General features: G+C 40.5%; 1 protein-coding gene across 2 annotated transcripts; it reads left to right on the forward strand.

Annotated features, from left to right (window-relative positions):
* Positions 1-581: 581 nt before the first annotated feature.
* ap1g2 (adaptor related protein complex 1 subunit gamma 2) lies at positions 582-15,785 on the forward strand. 2 transcript variants are annotated; one of them, XM_029132045.3, is made up of 22 exons: positions 582-739; positions 1,361-1,563; positions 2,058-2,182; positions 3,208-3,349; positions 5,501-5,597; positions 5,697-5,773; positions 5,860-5,955; positions 6,189-6,269; positions 6,525-6,623; positions 6,706-6,761; positions 7,328-7,441; positions 9,268-9,408; positions 9,971-10,025; positions 10,471-10,593; positions 11,215-11,304; positions 12,245-12,372; positions 12,531-12,635; positions 12,823-12,970; positions 13,224-13,383; positions 13,561-13,712; positions 14,810-14,908; positions 15,119-15,785. In XM_029132045.3, the coding sequence occupies exons 2-22, from the start codon at positions 1,363-1,365 to the stop codon at positions 15,209-15,211; spliced, it is 2,382 nt and encodes a 793-aa protein (XP_028987878.1). In that variant the 5' UTR covers positions 582-739; positions 1,361-1,362; the 3' UTR covers positions 15,212-15,785. The 2 variants fall into 2 exon arrangements, with proteins under 2 accessions (XP_028987878.1, XP_028987879.1); XM_029132046.3 differs by having other exon boundaries at positions 701-844.
* Positions 15,786-16,177: the final 392 nt, after the last annotated feature.

The following is a 16,177-nucleotide window of genomic DNA, read 5'->3' on the forward strand; positions in this document are numbered from 1 at the left end:
TACTACAGAACCTCTGCAGCGCTTGAAGAATGTAAAAAACAAAAACACAGTTTTGTTGATTTTCTCTGTTCTCAGTTTAATATTAGCAAATACTGAAGTCACATACAATATATATATATTTGAGCATAATGACAATTTTCTTTTAAAATCATCCTTACTTTAGTGTTTAGTGTACTTTGTGATGTATAAGACTGATGAATTGCACTGCAGCGAATTGTACTGCTGCGGCACGTCCTCATCAATGTTTCATCCACCTGTTGGAACGTCTGATGTAGAAAAGGATCAGGTTTCTGAAGTGAATATGATTTAGAAGTCTAGTAGGTATGCAGAAATGTTACATTACATATTATAAAACAACTAAACCCTTCACCGTCGAATGAGCTACCACAATTTTAAAGGAGAACTAATAGATCGTATTTCTTCCCAATGCCATTAATAATACATTTGTTTGATAAATACCTTTGCGAATTAGCTTTTCTTTGTGTGCTGTTATGGCGTTTGGCAGTAGCACTAAACTGTGTAATAAAGGTACCTTAAACATATTACTAATGCGCTGTTAAGCAAAACTGTATTTACTTTGAAATGTACATCCGGAAATAGTATGATTCTTTCGGTATCTTTACGTCATTTGGACGTACAGTATTGGCGTTTCTTCCAATTGACTTCTGTTGTGGAGGAGGAAGGGGGTGGTTGGACCGGTTTACTTTTCAATACTGGCGACTCTCTGTGCCGTTTAGAGGTACGCTGTTCTTTTGGACTTTAAACCAGTAACACACTCGTGCTAACTTAGCTAGCGCTTTAGCTCGACATTTTCCCACTTAACGCGCTTGACAGCATCCGCAAGGTCAGCTTGGTTAATGTTTGTTTGCTAGTTGCTGGCTCGTTTCAATGACCAGTGTGACGAAAAGGCCAGTGTTATGCTAAGTTGTTAGTAAACTCCTAAATAGGACGACGTTTTATGCGTCCCACTACTATTGCTTGCGGTTAACTGGTAGTAACTTTGTATTGAATAGCTTTTGGAGTTAATATGGGCACGCTATTAACCGCTTACCACAACAACAGTTCAGTGTAATAGATCTGACATATGGTGTAATTGTTTGAGCTGTTTTAGAGCAATACACACTAAGGTTGTGCGTTTTAGGAACATCGTGTCTTGTGAATCTGGTTTGATATAATAATATAATGTATTAATCATACACATCATATCCTTACCTTACACTTACCTGGCTTCTCACAAACAGGAAGTGATGTGAGGTGCTACCTGTAGCAATGCAAGACTGTATTTTGTAGTAGTAACGTTAATGTTTACTTTGTTTTTTTTCCCCACCACTTCACCACCCACACATACACAAATACATAGCCATGCCTCCATCAGTAGCCCTGCAGGAGATGATTCGGGCCATCAGGTCAGCCAGGACACAGTGTGAGGAGCGGGGAGTCATCCAGAGGGAGTGTGCAGCAATCCGGGCGCAGTTCAGACAAGCTGACAATGGGGGCCGGTCGCACAACCTGGCAAAACTGCTCTACGTGCACATGCTGGGCTACCCTGCTCACTTTGGTCAGGTGAGGGGATTAGGCTAATGCCTGTCACGGGATGGCTTGGGTTAGTGGAATTAGCTAATGGACAAACTATCAGGGTCTGATCTCAGTCAACTACCAAACTCATTTTGTGCCACAGAGATTAGTGAAAAACTTTGGTCCTTCATAGATGTAACTTTTTTGCCCTGTAAAAAATATAATAGACAAGTAAATGCATGATGAAAAAAAGCACACTGTGGAATCATTTACTAGATATAATGAGCTACTGAATATTAATATTTGTCACATGTATGTAAAGTTTGTAACCATGTACATTCTGTCATCAGAAAATTATGGACGGTAAATAACAAAATCTTCTTAAGGCTTCAATAGCTCATGTCAGGATCTACCAACCCTTGAAAGCAGACATTAGAACTAGGCCAGTGAACGTCTCCCAGCTCCAGTCTGCCTTGAGGCCATCAGCACTATTAGTTTTCACATAACTTCACATTTAAAGGATTCTCTGCTTATCCCATTAGATGGAGTGTGTTAAGATGATAGCCAGCCCTCGCTACAGTGAGAAGCGTGTGGGATACCTGGGAGCGATGATGCTGCTGGATGAGAAGCAAGATGCAAGTCTGCTCATCACTAACTCCATCAAAAAGTAACCTTGAATTCACATATAAGACGATTTCAAATTTAAGATAGGACAATTTATCTTATTGCGCCAATTCAACAGTGGTTATCTCAATGACTTTAAAAAGTTAGGTTGTAAACCTTACACCATAAAAAAAAACTCCATAGCTAAAAGCTACAGTATATAGAAAACCCAACTTGTCAAATTAAACTAGATTTATCAATAAATACATTTTTATTAAATCTTATTTGTAAAAGTGGAGAGGAAAAGCTCTCTCTAATAGAACAAATCCTCTAGGAGACCGGCCGTTTGCCCTAAAAAATGTCAGCGTTAATGACGCTGGTGGCATGAGGCTTCAATAAGACTGCTGGTGGTTCACCAGTTACATAGTAATATCTGTGATTAAAGCTTAAACATACACCAATTTGTGTCTTAGTTGTAGATGCTGTATATGGGTAATTCATCGCTGTTATGAACCAATTTGTATAATATGATATACCTATAAGGCGTTCTTTCTATTAAACTGTATAAGATGCTGAGAAGGCCATACAGCTCAAAAATGTCAAATGTCTTCATTATATGATTGCTAGCAATAATTTAGGGCAGTGCAGTGGGTAGCACTATCGTCAAGGTGTGGGTTCGATTCCCGGGGGAGCCTGGGTGCCTTTGTGGAGTTTGCATGTTCTCCCCCTGTCTGCATGGGTTCTCTCCGGGTACTCCGGCGTCCTCCCAAAGTGCAAAGACATACGATTAAGTTAATTGGCTACTCTGAATGGTTGTTTGTCTTTCTGTGTGGCCCTGCAATAGACTGGCGATCTGTTCAGGGTGTACCCCGCCTCTCACCCTGAGCAAGCTGGGATAGGCTTCAACCCTGAATGGGGGAAAAGTGGTAGAAAATGGATGGATAGTAATGATTTGTGATCAGGACAACCTTAGAAGACTACATCACAATCAAGTTTTAAAGCTAGCATATATTCTCCCCAGTGTATACAAAGACTTTGGACTAGATAGGTTCACTCCACCATAGTTGATCTTTTGTCTGTGTTTCCCAGTGACCTGTCTCACAGTAACCAGTTCGTGCAGTCTCTTGCTCTGTGCACACTGGCCTGCATGGGCTCAGCTGAGATGTGCAGAGACCTGGCGCCAGAGATTGACAACCTTCTGCGAGCCTCAAACTCCTATATTAAGAAGAAGGTGGGCCCCTCTTATGCAAGAATCCTTATTTAATCAGCAACAATTAATGATATTTGTCAAACTCTCTATATAATTTTAATCTATATAAGGTTGTGAATATCATATTAGTGTGGGCTTGTGTAGAAGTTAAATGTGTGAAATGCAACTACTTTTCGATTGTTGTCGTCATATTCAGATGCTTGTCCTGGGTAGGGTTGTGGGGGCAGCAGTCTAAGAACTTCTAAGACTTCCCTCTCCATGGACACTTTCTGTAGCTCCTCCAGGAGGATCCCAAACGTTCCCCACCCACACAAAAGACACAGTCCCTCCAGTGTGTCACAGGCTTCCTCCCATTAGAACGTACCTGGAACACCTTTCATCTAGGGGGCATCTGACACAGATGCCCGTGCCACCCTAGTTGGCTCCTCTTGAAGAGGAGGTCCTTTTGGCTCAGCTCTTTCTTCACCTCAAAGGACTGTTACACCTACTTACCTACCTTCATTACTGGGGCACATTGGCTGATCTGTCTATTGTGTCTACCTTGTGCTCTACCCAAAACCCCAAGATACTATAAATTCTCCACTTGACACAGGAACTTTTCTCCCAGTCTGGAGAGTGCGTCTACACCTTACCAGGCTTGAAGCTGCTGACTCTCACACATTTATTGGTTGGGTCAACTCCCATGAACCATTGAGCAGCCTTTTGAGGGTGTAGCACTCGGGAGAAAACAGCATTATTCCTCATCAATCTGAGGTGTCACTCTCTGAGAAGTGTGATCTCCCCTATAGTATAGAACACGCTCCCAATATCCAAGAGAGCGAGTAATCAAAAACCACCCTGTTAAAGCACCATCCAAGAACTAGGTCAGTGCAGGTCAACAGCTTCATACCGCCCCTGTAAACACTGTTGGTTAGGGCCTGTTTCCTCTTCATGAGTTTCCTAATGGTTTTCCAGGATCTCTAGAAGCTAGATCAGGGGTCCGCAACCCTGGTCCTCCTGCTGGTTTTCCGACTCTCTCTATCCCAGCTGATACTGACCACCTTGACCAGGTGTGTTTATTAATTCAGCAGCTAACTGACACACCTGAACAAGGTAATCAGCAGGGAGACTTGGAAAACCAGCAGGACACTGGCTCTCGAGGACCAGGGTTGCATACCGCTGAGCTGGATGGCAGTCCTTCTCCATGACGTCCCTGCATTCCTCCCAGATCGTGGTATGCCTATCCTCACAGTGCACATCAGACTAAGGAGTCTTACCAAGCTGTTGTTCATTTGTCTGCTGCCACAACAGGCACCACAACCACAGCAGTCTTTGTTATCAATGTCAGTGGCGAGTATAGTCCAATCAGACATCATGTCTTCAGCCTCTGCCTTACTCTGAATCATGTTGAAACATGGAGTTGGACATGGAGTTCAGACAGACCTTCTCAACAGGTCCTCACAAGATGTATGGAGGGAAATGATGTGCAAAATATGTGTAGCATGTAGGTGGGCCAAAGTTCACTTCAGGTGAATGTGCAGAAGATGTGTATGGACTTTGTGGGTTGGATAGCAGCCGTGCAGAAGTGCACATAGTCCATGAAAGACACTGCTTGAGCCTCCAGGTCTGGTCCTACCTTGTGTTTAAACCAGTCCTGTACTGAAACTCACAAGGCCTCCTGTGTCCATACCTGACCTGTTCCGGTGGTTAGACAGATGTGGAGCTGCTACAGCCTTGTTAATTTGCAGTAGGCCTGGCTTAAGGTGTTTGGCACAGTGGTTAGCACATTCCGCTCCTTTCGCCCAGGTCGCAGTTTTGCAGAGGGGTTGCATCAGGAAGGGCATCTGGTATAAAAACTTGCCAAATCAACCATGCAAATCATTCATTGAGGTGACCTCCTGACAGGATGAGTTACCTTTTACATAATATACGTCATAAATCAGCTTCGTCTGCATACACTCAGCCCTGTTAAAAAACTCCTACTGTATTTCTTTTCAGCTATTTTCTGCACCTTTTAGGATTTTCGGGAAATAGATTCACTATACTGTAGCATTAACAGTGAATTACTTTGAGTAAGTGTTTTTTCTAGCTATCATTTCGAATGCTTCACCTGATAATATACATCTAACCCTGTGTCAGCAGTAAACCAAGATATTGTTTTGATAAAAATCATTCCTTCCACTGTTCTTCCAGGCTGCTCTGTGTGCAGTTCATATAGTGAGAAAGGTCCACGACCTGGGGGAGCTCTTTGCCCCTGCATCTCGCTCCCTCCTTGCAGAGATGAACCATGGTTAGTAGATCTTAATGATGCCTGTCTATATAGTAATCTCATCTTGATAATGTGGTAAATACAAGAACAATACATATAATGTTCTCCCATTGTTTGTAGGTGTATTACACGGAGCTGTGGTGCTCATCACACAGCTGTGTGAGCAGAACCCAAAAACACTGGAGCATTTCAGAAAGGTACAACAAACAGCCACATAAACACAAACACATAAACACAGGCCTCACCGTCACGTGTCTTGTAATGTTTGCCCTGTGTGTTCCAGACTGTACCAGAACTGATTCAGATCATGAAAGGCTTGGTTATATCTGGCTATTCTCCAGAGCACAATGTGGCCGGAGTCAGTGATCCCTTCCTACAGGTGAACCAGATTCTCTCATTTCTTAAACATTAGAACAATTATTATTAAGTCCACTTGGTGCTGTCATTTTGTCTTAAACTCCTATAACATTGCTTCCTAAATTTAAACTTTTTCCTTTTCTTTGGTCACATACAACAGATGTTTTGATGTTTTTGGAAAACACCCTGACCTATTAATGCCTGTAGGCTGCTGGTTCCTATGTCCTTTGGTTCACTTTATCCTTCTGTTGTCAGGTGTGCATCTTAAGGTTGCTGAGAATCCTTGGTCGCAACAGTGAAGCGGCCAGTGAAGCCATGAGCGACCTTCTTGCCCAGGTTGAGTGATATTTATTTACATAATTTAAAACAAGTTATTGTGTTATTTACTGTTAAACTGCTGTCCGGGAAATTTCCCCTGTTACCCACAGTATCGTGCCATAACACTGCATTAACTCATAAGTAACCTGACTGGGCATATTCCAGCACTGTAGCTAGATGGACACAGTTACATGTGCTCTGTATGGGTTACACAAACCTTTCTGCCTGTGCTATGTACACATCACACTGAGTGTGGTGTTACTGTTTAAACAGGTAGCAACAAACACTGACAGCACTAAGACTGCGGGCAATGCTGTGCTGTATGAAACTGTTCTAACTGTGCTGGACATCAAGTCAGAGAGCGGCCTCAGAGTGAGTGCCTCTCACTCTTTAAATACATAAATACATGCTAGAGGTGTTTACTGGTTAATACATGGTCACATTTCATTTTCAGGTTTTAGCTGTGAACATTCTGGGTCGATTTCTTCTAAACAATGACAGGAACATTCGGTAAGTGCGTTTCACTTGCCTTTTATGTTGCACCCTACATTCTATCTTCCTGTCTCCCTACCGATCCTTCCTACCTTCATCTCTTATCTCTCAGGGTCATTTTTACCTTTTCTGTTGCATAAGGCCAATGGCAAACTAGCAGCAGCCAGCAGCAGAAGTCATCCAACAGTCTGTGATCTGGTCTCACTAGTCACGTTCCCTGGATTCTTCCCTCTAGATCCCCACCTTATGCTCTGTGGAGGTGTGTTGCTGCTAGTCTGGGGTTTATTATGTTACTATTTTTGGATTTATTTCCAGTGGGGCCATGTGGTCTGGCAGCCATGTCTGGATTGTCTGCAGGCTCCCCGAATCTCTTCATGGCATTGAGACAGTAGTAGAACTGGTTATGTGAGACCTATCCAACAAGAAACGATAAGAACATACATACCTTTATGAAGGGAATATAAAAAAGAAAAAAAGGTAGAATGTGAGCTGATTAGTTAAATGCACTTTGACTGACTTACTCACAGGACTTATATAGCAGTAGGAGCCTCTGATGTCCTTAATGTGTCTAAATGTCTGTCCAGGTATATCGCTATGACTTCACTACAAAGGATTGTTGGGACAGACCACAATGCAGTGCAGCGCCACAGGGGAACTATAGTGGACTGCTTGAAGGATCAGGACACTTCTGTCAAGCGGTAATTTTCGCCCACATCTCTACCTGGCAGGCACAAATGTTTAATAAGTGTCATACAAAGCCAAGGGAGGGTATTAAGCTGGGATTTCTTATATATCCTGGTTGAACCTATCTTTGATTTAATTGCGCAAAAGCAGAATTAGTAAATCCTGTGTGTGGTTAAATACTTGGCCCAATTTAGCCCAGATTTAAAAGACTGAAAGCAGCCTGGTCCAGCTCAGACTAACGATCCAGGAAAAGTTAGTTCTAGTGATTTAGCTGCCTGTTCTTTCCTGAAAATATATTTAGATGAATTTATTACATCTGTTATTTAATGTAATTTTAATTCATATGTTAATCAAAGTTACCTCCAGGCTTATTAATATTAAGATTGCTGCTCATATTATTGTGAGTACATGAATATCGCTATGTGCATCATTGTGATTGTTGAGTTTATTATATATGACTAATGAACTTGTAAAGTCGTTTTCAGTCAGGTCTATACAAGGCTTTATTCGGTCTAGTATCTACAGGATAGCCTGTAGAGGTTCAGTCACTAGTTTTTTTAGTTGTCAACATAGTAATGAGGAGAAGTTGCTATTACTTCAGAACAGTTTCGAGAATAGGGCGTTTCTTAGGCGTTAAAATCAGCATAGACAGTAAAATATGTAAGACATATTTTCTATTTACATAATTTGTAAATTGTTAAACAGTTGTATCACTAAGCTTCCTTGAAAAATAGTCTATTACTTTTACTGATACAAGGTCTTTTTTTTTGGCCAGACATGTTCTCAAAGAGGGGAATATTAATAAGGTGGCTAAATTGTTATAAACCGATCAAATTATTTCTTTATAGATTTGGTTAAATAAATAGATTAACTTGCAGTATACAACCACAGCTTATCAACTATTGTTCAGTTATTTAAGCATTCAGAGGACCGTTTGCCCTTATTTAATTATGGTGGCTTGTATTTGCAGTGATGCCGTGCTGGGTATAGTAAGGTGTGATTCTTTCTAACACTGACAGGTTTGTGGTCATACTTTGTTATAACAGTGTTGCTTTTTCAGAGCCCTTTTCACATTTTGACTTACTGTATATGGTAAATGTAGACAAAAAGAGATAATGGATTTAATACCTACTAGGAAAAGCTATATTTAATTAAACTGTCTTTAATTTAACAGAAAAGATAGGAACCAGCATCATAAAGGCATTAATAGGTCAGGGTGTTTTGCTAAGAAGCACTTCAGCATGGTGGAATTTGTTTACACACATCTGCCTCCAGAACTATCAAGACAGGAATAGAGTTGAGAACTCAAGGTCGGCCAGTACTAAAACACAACAAATTTAATCAGAGCTCCCAAAATGGAAAAGGGCAAAACCAAAAACCCTCCTTCAAAGGAAACCCTTACTCTGAGATCAGGAGGGAATAACATTAGGAACACAAAAGTACAAAAGGAAGCATGGCTGAAGGCACAGGCAGGGCTCACGGGCACAAGATACAAAACCAAATAGACAAAAATATGAGGTGAACTGGACCTGGCAGAACAACTGACTGGAACAAATGCATGATAGCATTGATGGACTAGCTAGGGTTGAGTGAATGAGGTGGGGTGTATGAGTAGAAAGGAGGGGAAGGTACAGGTGAGTGGAATGAGTCAATCACTGCAGGTTGCAGGCGGCAGAGAGGAAGATCAGGGAGGAGGTGTGGCCAGAGTCAAGGGCAGAAACAGAGGGAAACAAAAGGCAGGATGGGCTAAGAACCATAACAGCAATGGGATGACACAGCTGCAGTCTCCTATTAAGGAGCCAGGATTTATTAAAATATTCTTCTGTGGCCATCCCTCCAGCCGTGCATTGGAGCTCTCCTTGTGTCTGGTGTCAGCCTCCAACATCCGCTCCATGATGAAGGAACTGCTCCGTTTCCTCTCCTCCTGCCCCCCTGAACTCAGGGCTCAAGCAGCCAGTGGCATATTCAACGCTTCAGAGAGGTTGGTCAAGCACATGTGCTCTCACACAATATGATTGTAATACAAATAATGAATCTATAGTTATTTTCATACGCAAAATTGTGATCTTGCTAATACTGTGTATGTAGTGTACTGTGGTTCCAAGCTGAGATTGTAAAAGCTGTAACAGTTACCCTAACCCTAACCCTTTCCTATACCATAGCATTCAAACCTTTGATGCACTGTGTGTCACAGCAGTGTTTGAAGTCAGCCTAAGTAAGAAAGGGTAAAAACTGGAAGCTTATTCAGAACGAACTAAAGAAAGATTGAACATAACTCTTCAAGAGGAGAAACTACAAGACTGAGATTTACAGTAGGGTTGAAATGCAGGGCAGTAAACTAATCATAAGAAATTATATCAGACGACTGATGTCATGTCACCAATATATCACCTATCTAAAACAGAATTAACTAATGTGATGCAATACAAAGGGAACAAGAGAGAGAGAGAGAGAACACGCGCAGCTGTAGAATGCATATGTGTTTACTTGCTGACTGACCGTAAGTTATGTCTGAGCTAGTCAGGTCTTTCTGTCTCTGCTAGGTATGCTCCCTCCCAGCGTTGGCACATTGACACCATTCTGCATGTCCTTACCACGGTAAATACTGAAGCGTTTCGCAGTCTCATCTAAACCTTCTACCACCATCACTTTGTTACACTACAGTGTAGGTACATAGTGTGTATGAAGTGAGGTACAACTAGTATAATGAACGTGGACCCTGTGCTGATCCTTTGTCTTTAATAGACCTTTTATTCCTTTAGCTAATTTTGTTATATGCTTTGTTTTCCTTTGCCCTCCTTCTAAAGTACATTATTAAGAAAATCATTAAAAGCTATTGTTTCCAGTGTTTACAGAATTAATTCAAATTGGTAAATAGTTTAGTTGTATAATGTATATTAATTGTGATTAAAACATCTCCAGTGTGAGGTCACTGTTTATAGGAGAACGTGTAGGTTGACCTAAACTCTTGCATCATTTGTCTTACTAATAAAGTTAAGTGTCTGTGTGTATAATCTACAGAAGTGATGACTCTAATTTTTAGGCAGGTGGTGACGTGAGAGATGAAACTGTCCCCAACCTCATCCAGCTCATCACCAACACTTCAGAGCTGCATTGTTACACTGTCCACAAGCTGTACAGGGCTTTGCTCAGTGACATTTCTCAGGTGTGTGTGTATGTTTTGGTTTTCTGCTCTTAGCGGTGCAATCCAAATTGCTAAGGTCACTGGGCTAAATGATTTCTGGCTGCTTCACAGTGTTTTATAATGAAAGTTTAAATATTACTAGATTAATCTTAGACACAGTGTTACTTATTTACTTAAACAGCACAGTCATGTAGAACTCAATCTAATCACTTTCTGCACAAGAAGCAAATGGTTATATTCATGTCAGTAAGCATCATCAACAACCTCTAGAGGCCGTCACACTCGGTGTCTCTCCATGCCTGCCCGCCTGCTTCACTAGCACTCTATGCACATGTACGTGCACACACACACAACCACCATGTTTGATGCATAATGATCTCATCATAACTTAGTTTGTTTAGTTCTGTGGCAGAACCACTGGGCTTTTATTTTGAAATTGAACTGACACAACTATGTTTATTTTTGGAAGCCAGTCAGATGTACTCACAGCGCAGTTTACTCTCTTCCCACTATATTAACTTTCTGTGAATTTAATAGGAGCTGACTCTGCTGTACTGGCCAGTATGCAGCACCAGTGTATGAAGAACAATTACATAATTATATTTTGCTGTAAGTGTGACTGCAGTTGTGCTCTCTGTACAGCAATCACTGGTGCAGGTGGCCTGCTGGTGCATAGGAGAGTATGGAGACCTGCTGCTGAGAGGAGAGTGTCAGGAGCTTGAGCCTGCAGAGGTACATATAGCACAACATGCTGACTTTGATCTTAATACAAATTAATCTTTTTTACTGTTATGTTTTTGAATATTGAATAGGGTTGAACCGTTGAATGTGCAGCTCTAAGTATGTCTCTGCAAGTTTTTTCTTGACAAAAAGAATGTGCCATTTTGACATTATTTGACATACGTAGGATGTGGGTGGTTAGCATAGTCATATGTATCATGGCAGGGCAGCACCAGACAATAGCAGGGCTTTGATTAACTCAGATTCTGTGAGGTAAAGTGCAGTAACTAAAAGGCAGCAGCTGAAATTTAGAAGAAGCTTTATCACTTCAGTGGTATGAGACCTGTGGGCATATGAGGAACAAGTGTTATATATAGCCTCCTTATGTAGAAGCATATACTGGGCTTTTAGGACTATGCTGCCATTGAGGCAAAGCCAGCATGACAAGGCCAGGACACTTTATGCACGTTCTAGCTCTGTAGCCTGAGAATAGAATAGAGTAGAATCAGAAGAGCATGACCTCAGACTGCTGAGTACTAGAATTTTGCCTCTCATCTGTGCACCATGAATAATGGGTAAATATTAAACTCAATTGGTAAACTCACTTTTCAGGTGATGGATCTGTAATTGAAAGAAAAAGTGATGTAAAACACACTAGTAGCCATGATTCTCTATTAATGTTTTTTTTTGTTATTTTGTTGCAGCATTGAATTTAATATAATTACCAAATGGCAGATATTATTTTTAATCAGATTTCAGAAGAAATTCTACATTTCTTCAAGTCATTTGTACATACATAAATCTGAATAAAGAGACTTAATCAATTCTCTGGCCTATTAATCAATAGTCCACAAACTAAAGCTTCAACCTACTGTAATACTGTGTCAGCTGAAAAATACTGTTGTCATAAACTGTTTGAGTTTAAAACTTGTGTTAATTATCTTTCAATCAGGTGAAAGAGGATGATGTTCTGGATGCCCTGGAAACGGTTCTACAATCCCACATGTCGTCCCCAGCAACTAGGGGCTTTGCACTCACTGCCACCATGAAACTCAGCACACGCATCACTGATAATGTGGAGTAAGAAACATCTCTGTTACCCATAGAAAATACTAAACAATTATCAATCACAGATAAAGCTAAAGCACAGTAACATGAAACTGTGTCATGTCTATCACACATTAGGAATATTCTAATCTAATCTAAATGCTTATCTTGTTCTCTCGTCACGCTTCCAGTCGCATCAGGAGCATTGTCAGCATCTATGGCAGCTGTATAGATGTGGAGCTCCAGCAGAGGGCAGTTGAGTACAATGCTCTCTTCAAAAAATATGACCACATGAGGTATGTAAGAATAAGATGGTTTGCTTTTTAGTCCTTGCGCCACGTAGTTTCATTTGCGGAACTACGTACAGTCAGTGAGTTTGTCTATCAAGTAAAAAGAGGACGTACACACTGGACTCTGGTATTTCAGAATGAATACACATTTCTCTATTGTATAGTTGTGTGAACATGCTAATTCTTACCGTAGGACAGCAGTGTTGGAAAGGATGCCTGTTATTGAAAAGACGTCTTCAAGTCATATGGATAGAGATTCCACAGAGGTGACTTTTAAAGAGACCCAAGCAGCCAAACCCAAGCAGGGGGTTCAACCGCTGCTGCAGGAACCTGCTGACCAGGTAACCTTTACACAGTGACAACTTGACTCTAATGCTTGTGAACGTAGTGTATGACACTGAATGACCAATCTCAGTGTTGGGAGCATTCTATGTTTTTGACTTTTAGCTTTTGTTCTTATTCACATATTGCTGTTCCATTAAATGCCATTGTTAAAACACTGCATGTTTTACAAAGACATTAGCTACTTAGCATTCTAAGCATTCATAATGCCTTAAAATCTTAGTTGCTGTTCCTGTTATTGATAATTTCCAGGTGTGTGATCTTTTGGACCTGCTGAGTGGCTCTGAGTCTCTGCAGCCACATCCAGCACATGACAGCAAAGCACCACACCTGGCCATCAACGCCGCCAGCCCTGCAGGAGGAGACCTCCTGGATCTGCTGGGAGGATTCGAGCCAGCACCCCTGGCACCAGGTCTGACCCAAGATTCACGTACTGTACAATCGCTGATAGAGAAATAAACTACTAAACTGGAATAAGAGTTTGAATATGCAAACCTTACTGTCAAACACTGTTTATCACTGTAAATCTTTCACACTGTTGTATGTTTATTAGATTGAAGTTAAAATATTATAAAACTTTTTTTCACAGCTCCCACACTTACAGTGTATGAGAAAGGTGGCGTAACGTTGACGCTGAGTTGTGAGAGACAGTCAGACTCAAGCCTGACAGTCACACTGACCGCCTCCAACTCCACTGAGTCAGACATCAGCACCTTCACCATGCAAGCTGCTGTACCCAAGGTTTGTCTCGCAGTCATGACAATCTCCTTCAGCTAAGGGGCTTTTGAGAAGACATTTCTGGGCTTGTCACAGGTTTGCACATTACAGTAGGTCGTTCGAGTGACATGTGATACATGTGCTAACAAATGCTTTTGTTGTCGGTCTTATAAGGCTCAAGTTTCTCTACTAAATAATACAGTAAATAGCTTATGTGACAGATCAAGAGACTTTACTTAAAAGTTACTTAAATGGTCCACATTTATATAGCGCATTTATACACCCATTTTGGGATCCAAACCGCTTTGTACTAGTTTCTCATTCACCCATGCACTCTCACATTCACTGATGCCAGCAGCTGCTATGCACAAGGCAACTCGCTTAAAACACCAAGGGAGCAACTTTGGGGCTATGCTATTGCCGCCCTTTTGCACTTCAAATGAAGATGATGTTAACCTGTGTGTTAGAGAGGCAAAGGATACAAATGTACTGTACCATTAACCAGCAGTTAAAACAGCACACCACACCTTGTAATGTCGGCACATCTATTGTGCCTTAGTTTTCTATTGTCATGTATCTACTGTAATCATAACAGATATTGTTACCACTCACTTACACAATTTAGAGTGAAGTTTTAAAGAGAGTGCACCTGCACTGGAAAGTTTAAATGTTTTACTCTGTTAGATTTTGTTTTTTTTATTTTTTACAAAGAATGGTTAATATTAATCACAGTGAGGTCAGGGATCGGCCCCAGGACTATTGTTTTTCCAGTGTCCACTATAGGAAATTGTCGTGTGAATAACCTGTCAAGGGCTGGAGTGTCAAACAAAGCCTGTACCTACAGAGAGGTCATGTTCCAAAATTGGAATTAGTGTCAGCATAAACATACATTACCATAACATAACTACATATATAATATAAAATGCTTTTTACAGTAATTAAGAGATCATGAACAGTTGTGAGATGTAGTCGTCAGCATTTTTACTATCCTGACTACAGTCAGGTGGGTCCTCCTGGTGGATAGGTGTCATGTTTACTGGTAATCACAGGTGCAGTAACTGGATCTAAATGACAGCACGACTATGTTCAATGCTTGAAACTTTTATTTGATCTCCTGCCAGAGTGTTGACTTACACATGAAGGCCCCCAGTGGGGACTGCCTTCCTGCACATGGCACAACTAAGGTGACCCAGACGATGGTCCTCATCAACCCAAATAAGGTAGGCCTCAAACATCTGGAGCTACAGGCTAATATTAACATTTATTATGAAACACATGTTGAGTTTATCTAAAACTACATTTACAGTACCTTCATGCAATTCATAGCTTCTGTAATCAGTTTCTATTTTTTTGATTGTTACACTATTACCAAAAGGTGCAGTTTATTTGTAAGATTTCCTAGATGAGCTCACTATCCTTTTCCCTTCTAGGTGAACCTAAAAATGAGGATCCGCATATCTTACAATAGTCTAGGATCAGCCTTTCAAGACACAGTCCAGGTTAACTCCTTCCCAGAGCATTGACAGTGGAGCAGAGGGCAAGGGGTCACATTCAGTTTTGTCAGTTGTATCTTCCTTTGGTAGTTTTTGTGTTCTTTTAGCATTAACTTAAAAAATACTCCATGTGCACTCCAACTTAAAGGGTTTCCTTAAATGTTCTTTATCACTCCCTCATCTTCTGTTCATGATGCCAACCTATTCCAGCTGTCATCTGGCAGAGAGGCGATGCACCCTGGACAGGTTCCCCATCCATCACGGGGCCTTTTCTACCACTTTGTCAAAAAGCAATTACTTAACCACTTCTTCTACTCCTCTTTTATACTCAGTACACTTGATTTTATTGGAAGTGTGATTTTAAGCTTGGAGCATTGAAGATAATAAACACCACCTTGTGGGCTGCATTAACTTGTTCAGTCATTTAATTTGCCTCATTCTGCTGCACAGTTGAATATCGATTTTTTAAATGTGTGCCTTTTGTTCCCATAAAATATTATTTATTTTATGTTTGGGAAATATAATCCTATCCACTTTTGTATAACAGGAACTGGTTTTAAATGTAAGTAGTTTGGTTATATAAATGTTTTTATGTAAAACCTGACTGACCAGTATTTACTTGCCTGTTGTTTACTGAGGGTCCTGCATTTTGTATAATCATACCAGGAGAGGACACAGACTAGGAATATTAAAAAAAGACTACACCACTAAATGTAAATAGAAATGGAGTATTTTACAGCCTTGTTGTTTGTTATACATAAACGTTCAGATGAAAATATGTTACTTAAATAATGTATCACATAAATTTATAACCATAAATTTATGGTTATAAATTTATGGTTAATCACCATTAACCATAAATTTACAGTCTCTGTAAGACCAATTACTACACAAAAATAATATGCATGAGGTATATTTAAAAAAAAACTGAGCTTTTATTTTTTTTAACTCAAGTTAAAAAACATTCCAGGAGAGTTGACATTAACTTTACTCTTA

The sequence above is a fragment of the Betta splendens genome, chromosome 17, assembly GCF_900634795.4.
Source record: "Betta splendens chromosome 17, fBetSpl5.4, whole genome shotgun sequence".
NCBI classification, from domain to species: domain Eukaryota; kingdom Metazoa; phylum Chordata; class Actinopteri; order Anabantiformes; family Osphronemidae; genus Betta; species Betta splendens.

Coding starts and splice junctions, on each gene's coding strand:
- ap1g2 (XM_029132045.3), top strand. CDS start 1,363: ATGCCTCCATCAGTAGCCCTGCAGGAGATGATTCGGGCCATCAGGTCA. Junction 1,564..2,057: donor ACCCTGCTCACTTTGGTCAG/GTGAGGGGATTA, acceptor TTATCCCATTAG/ATGGAGTGTGTTAAGATGAT. Junction 3,350..5,500: donor ACTCCTATATTAAGAAGAAG/GTGGGCCCCTCT, acceptor CTGTTCTTCCAG/GCTGCTCTGTGTGCAGTTCA.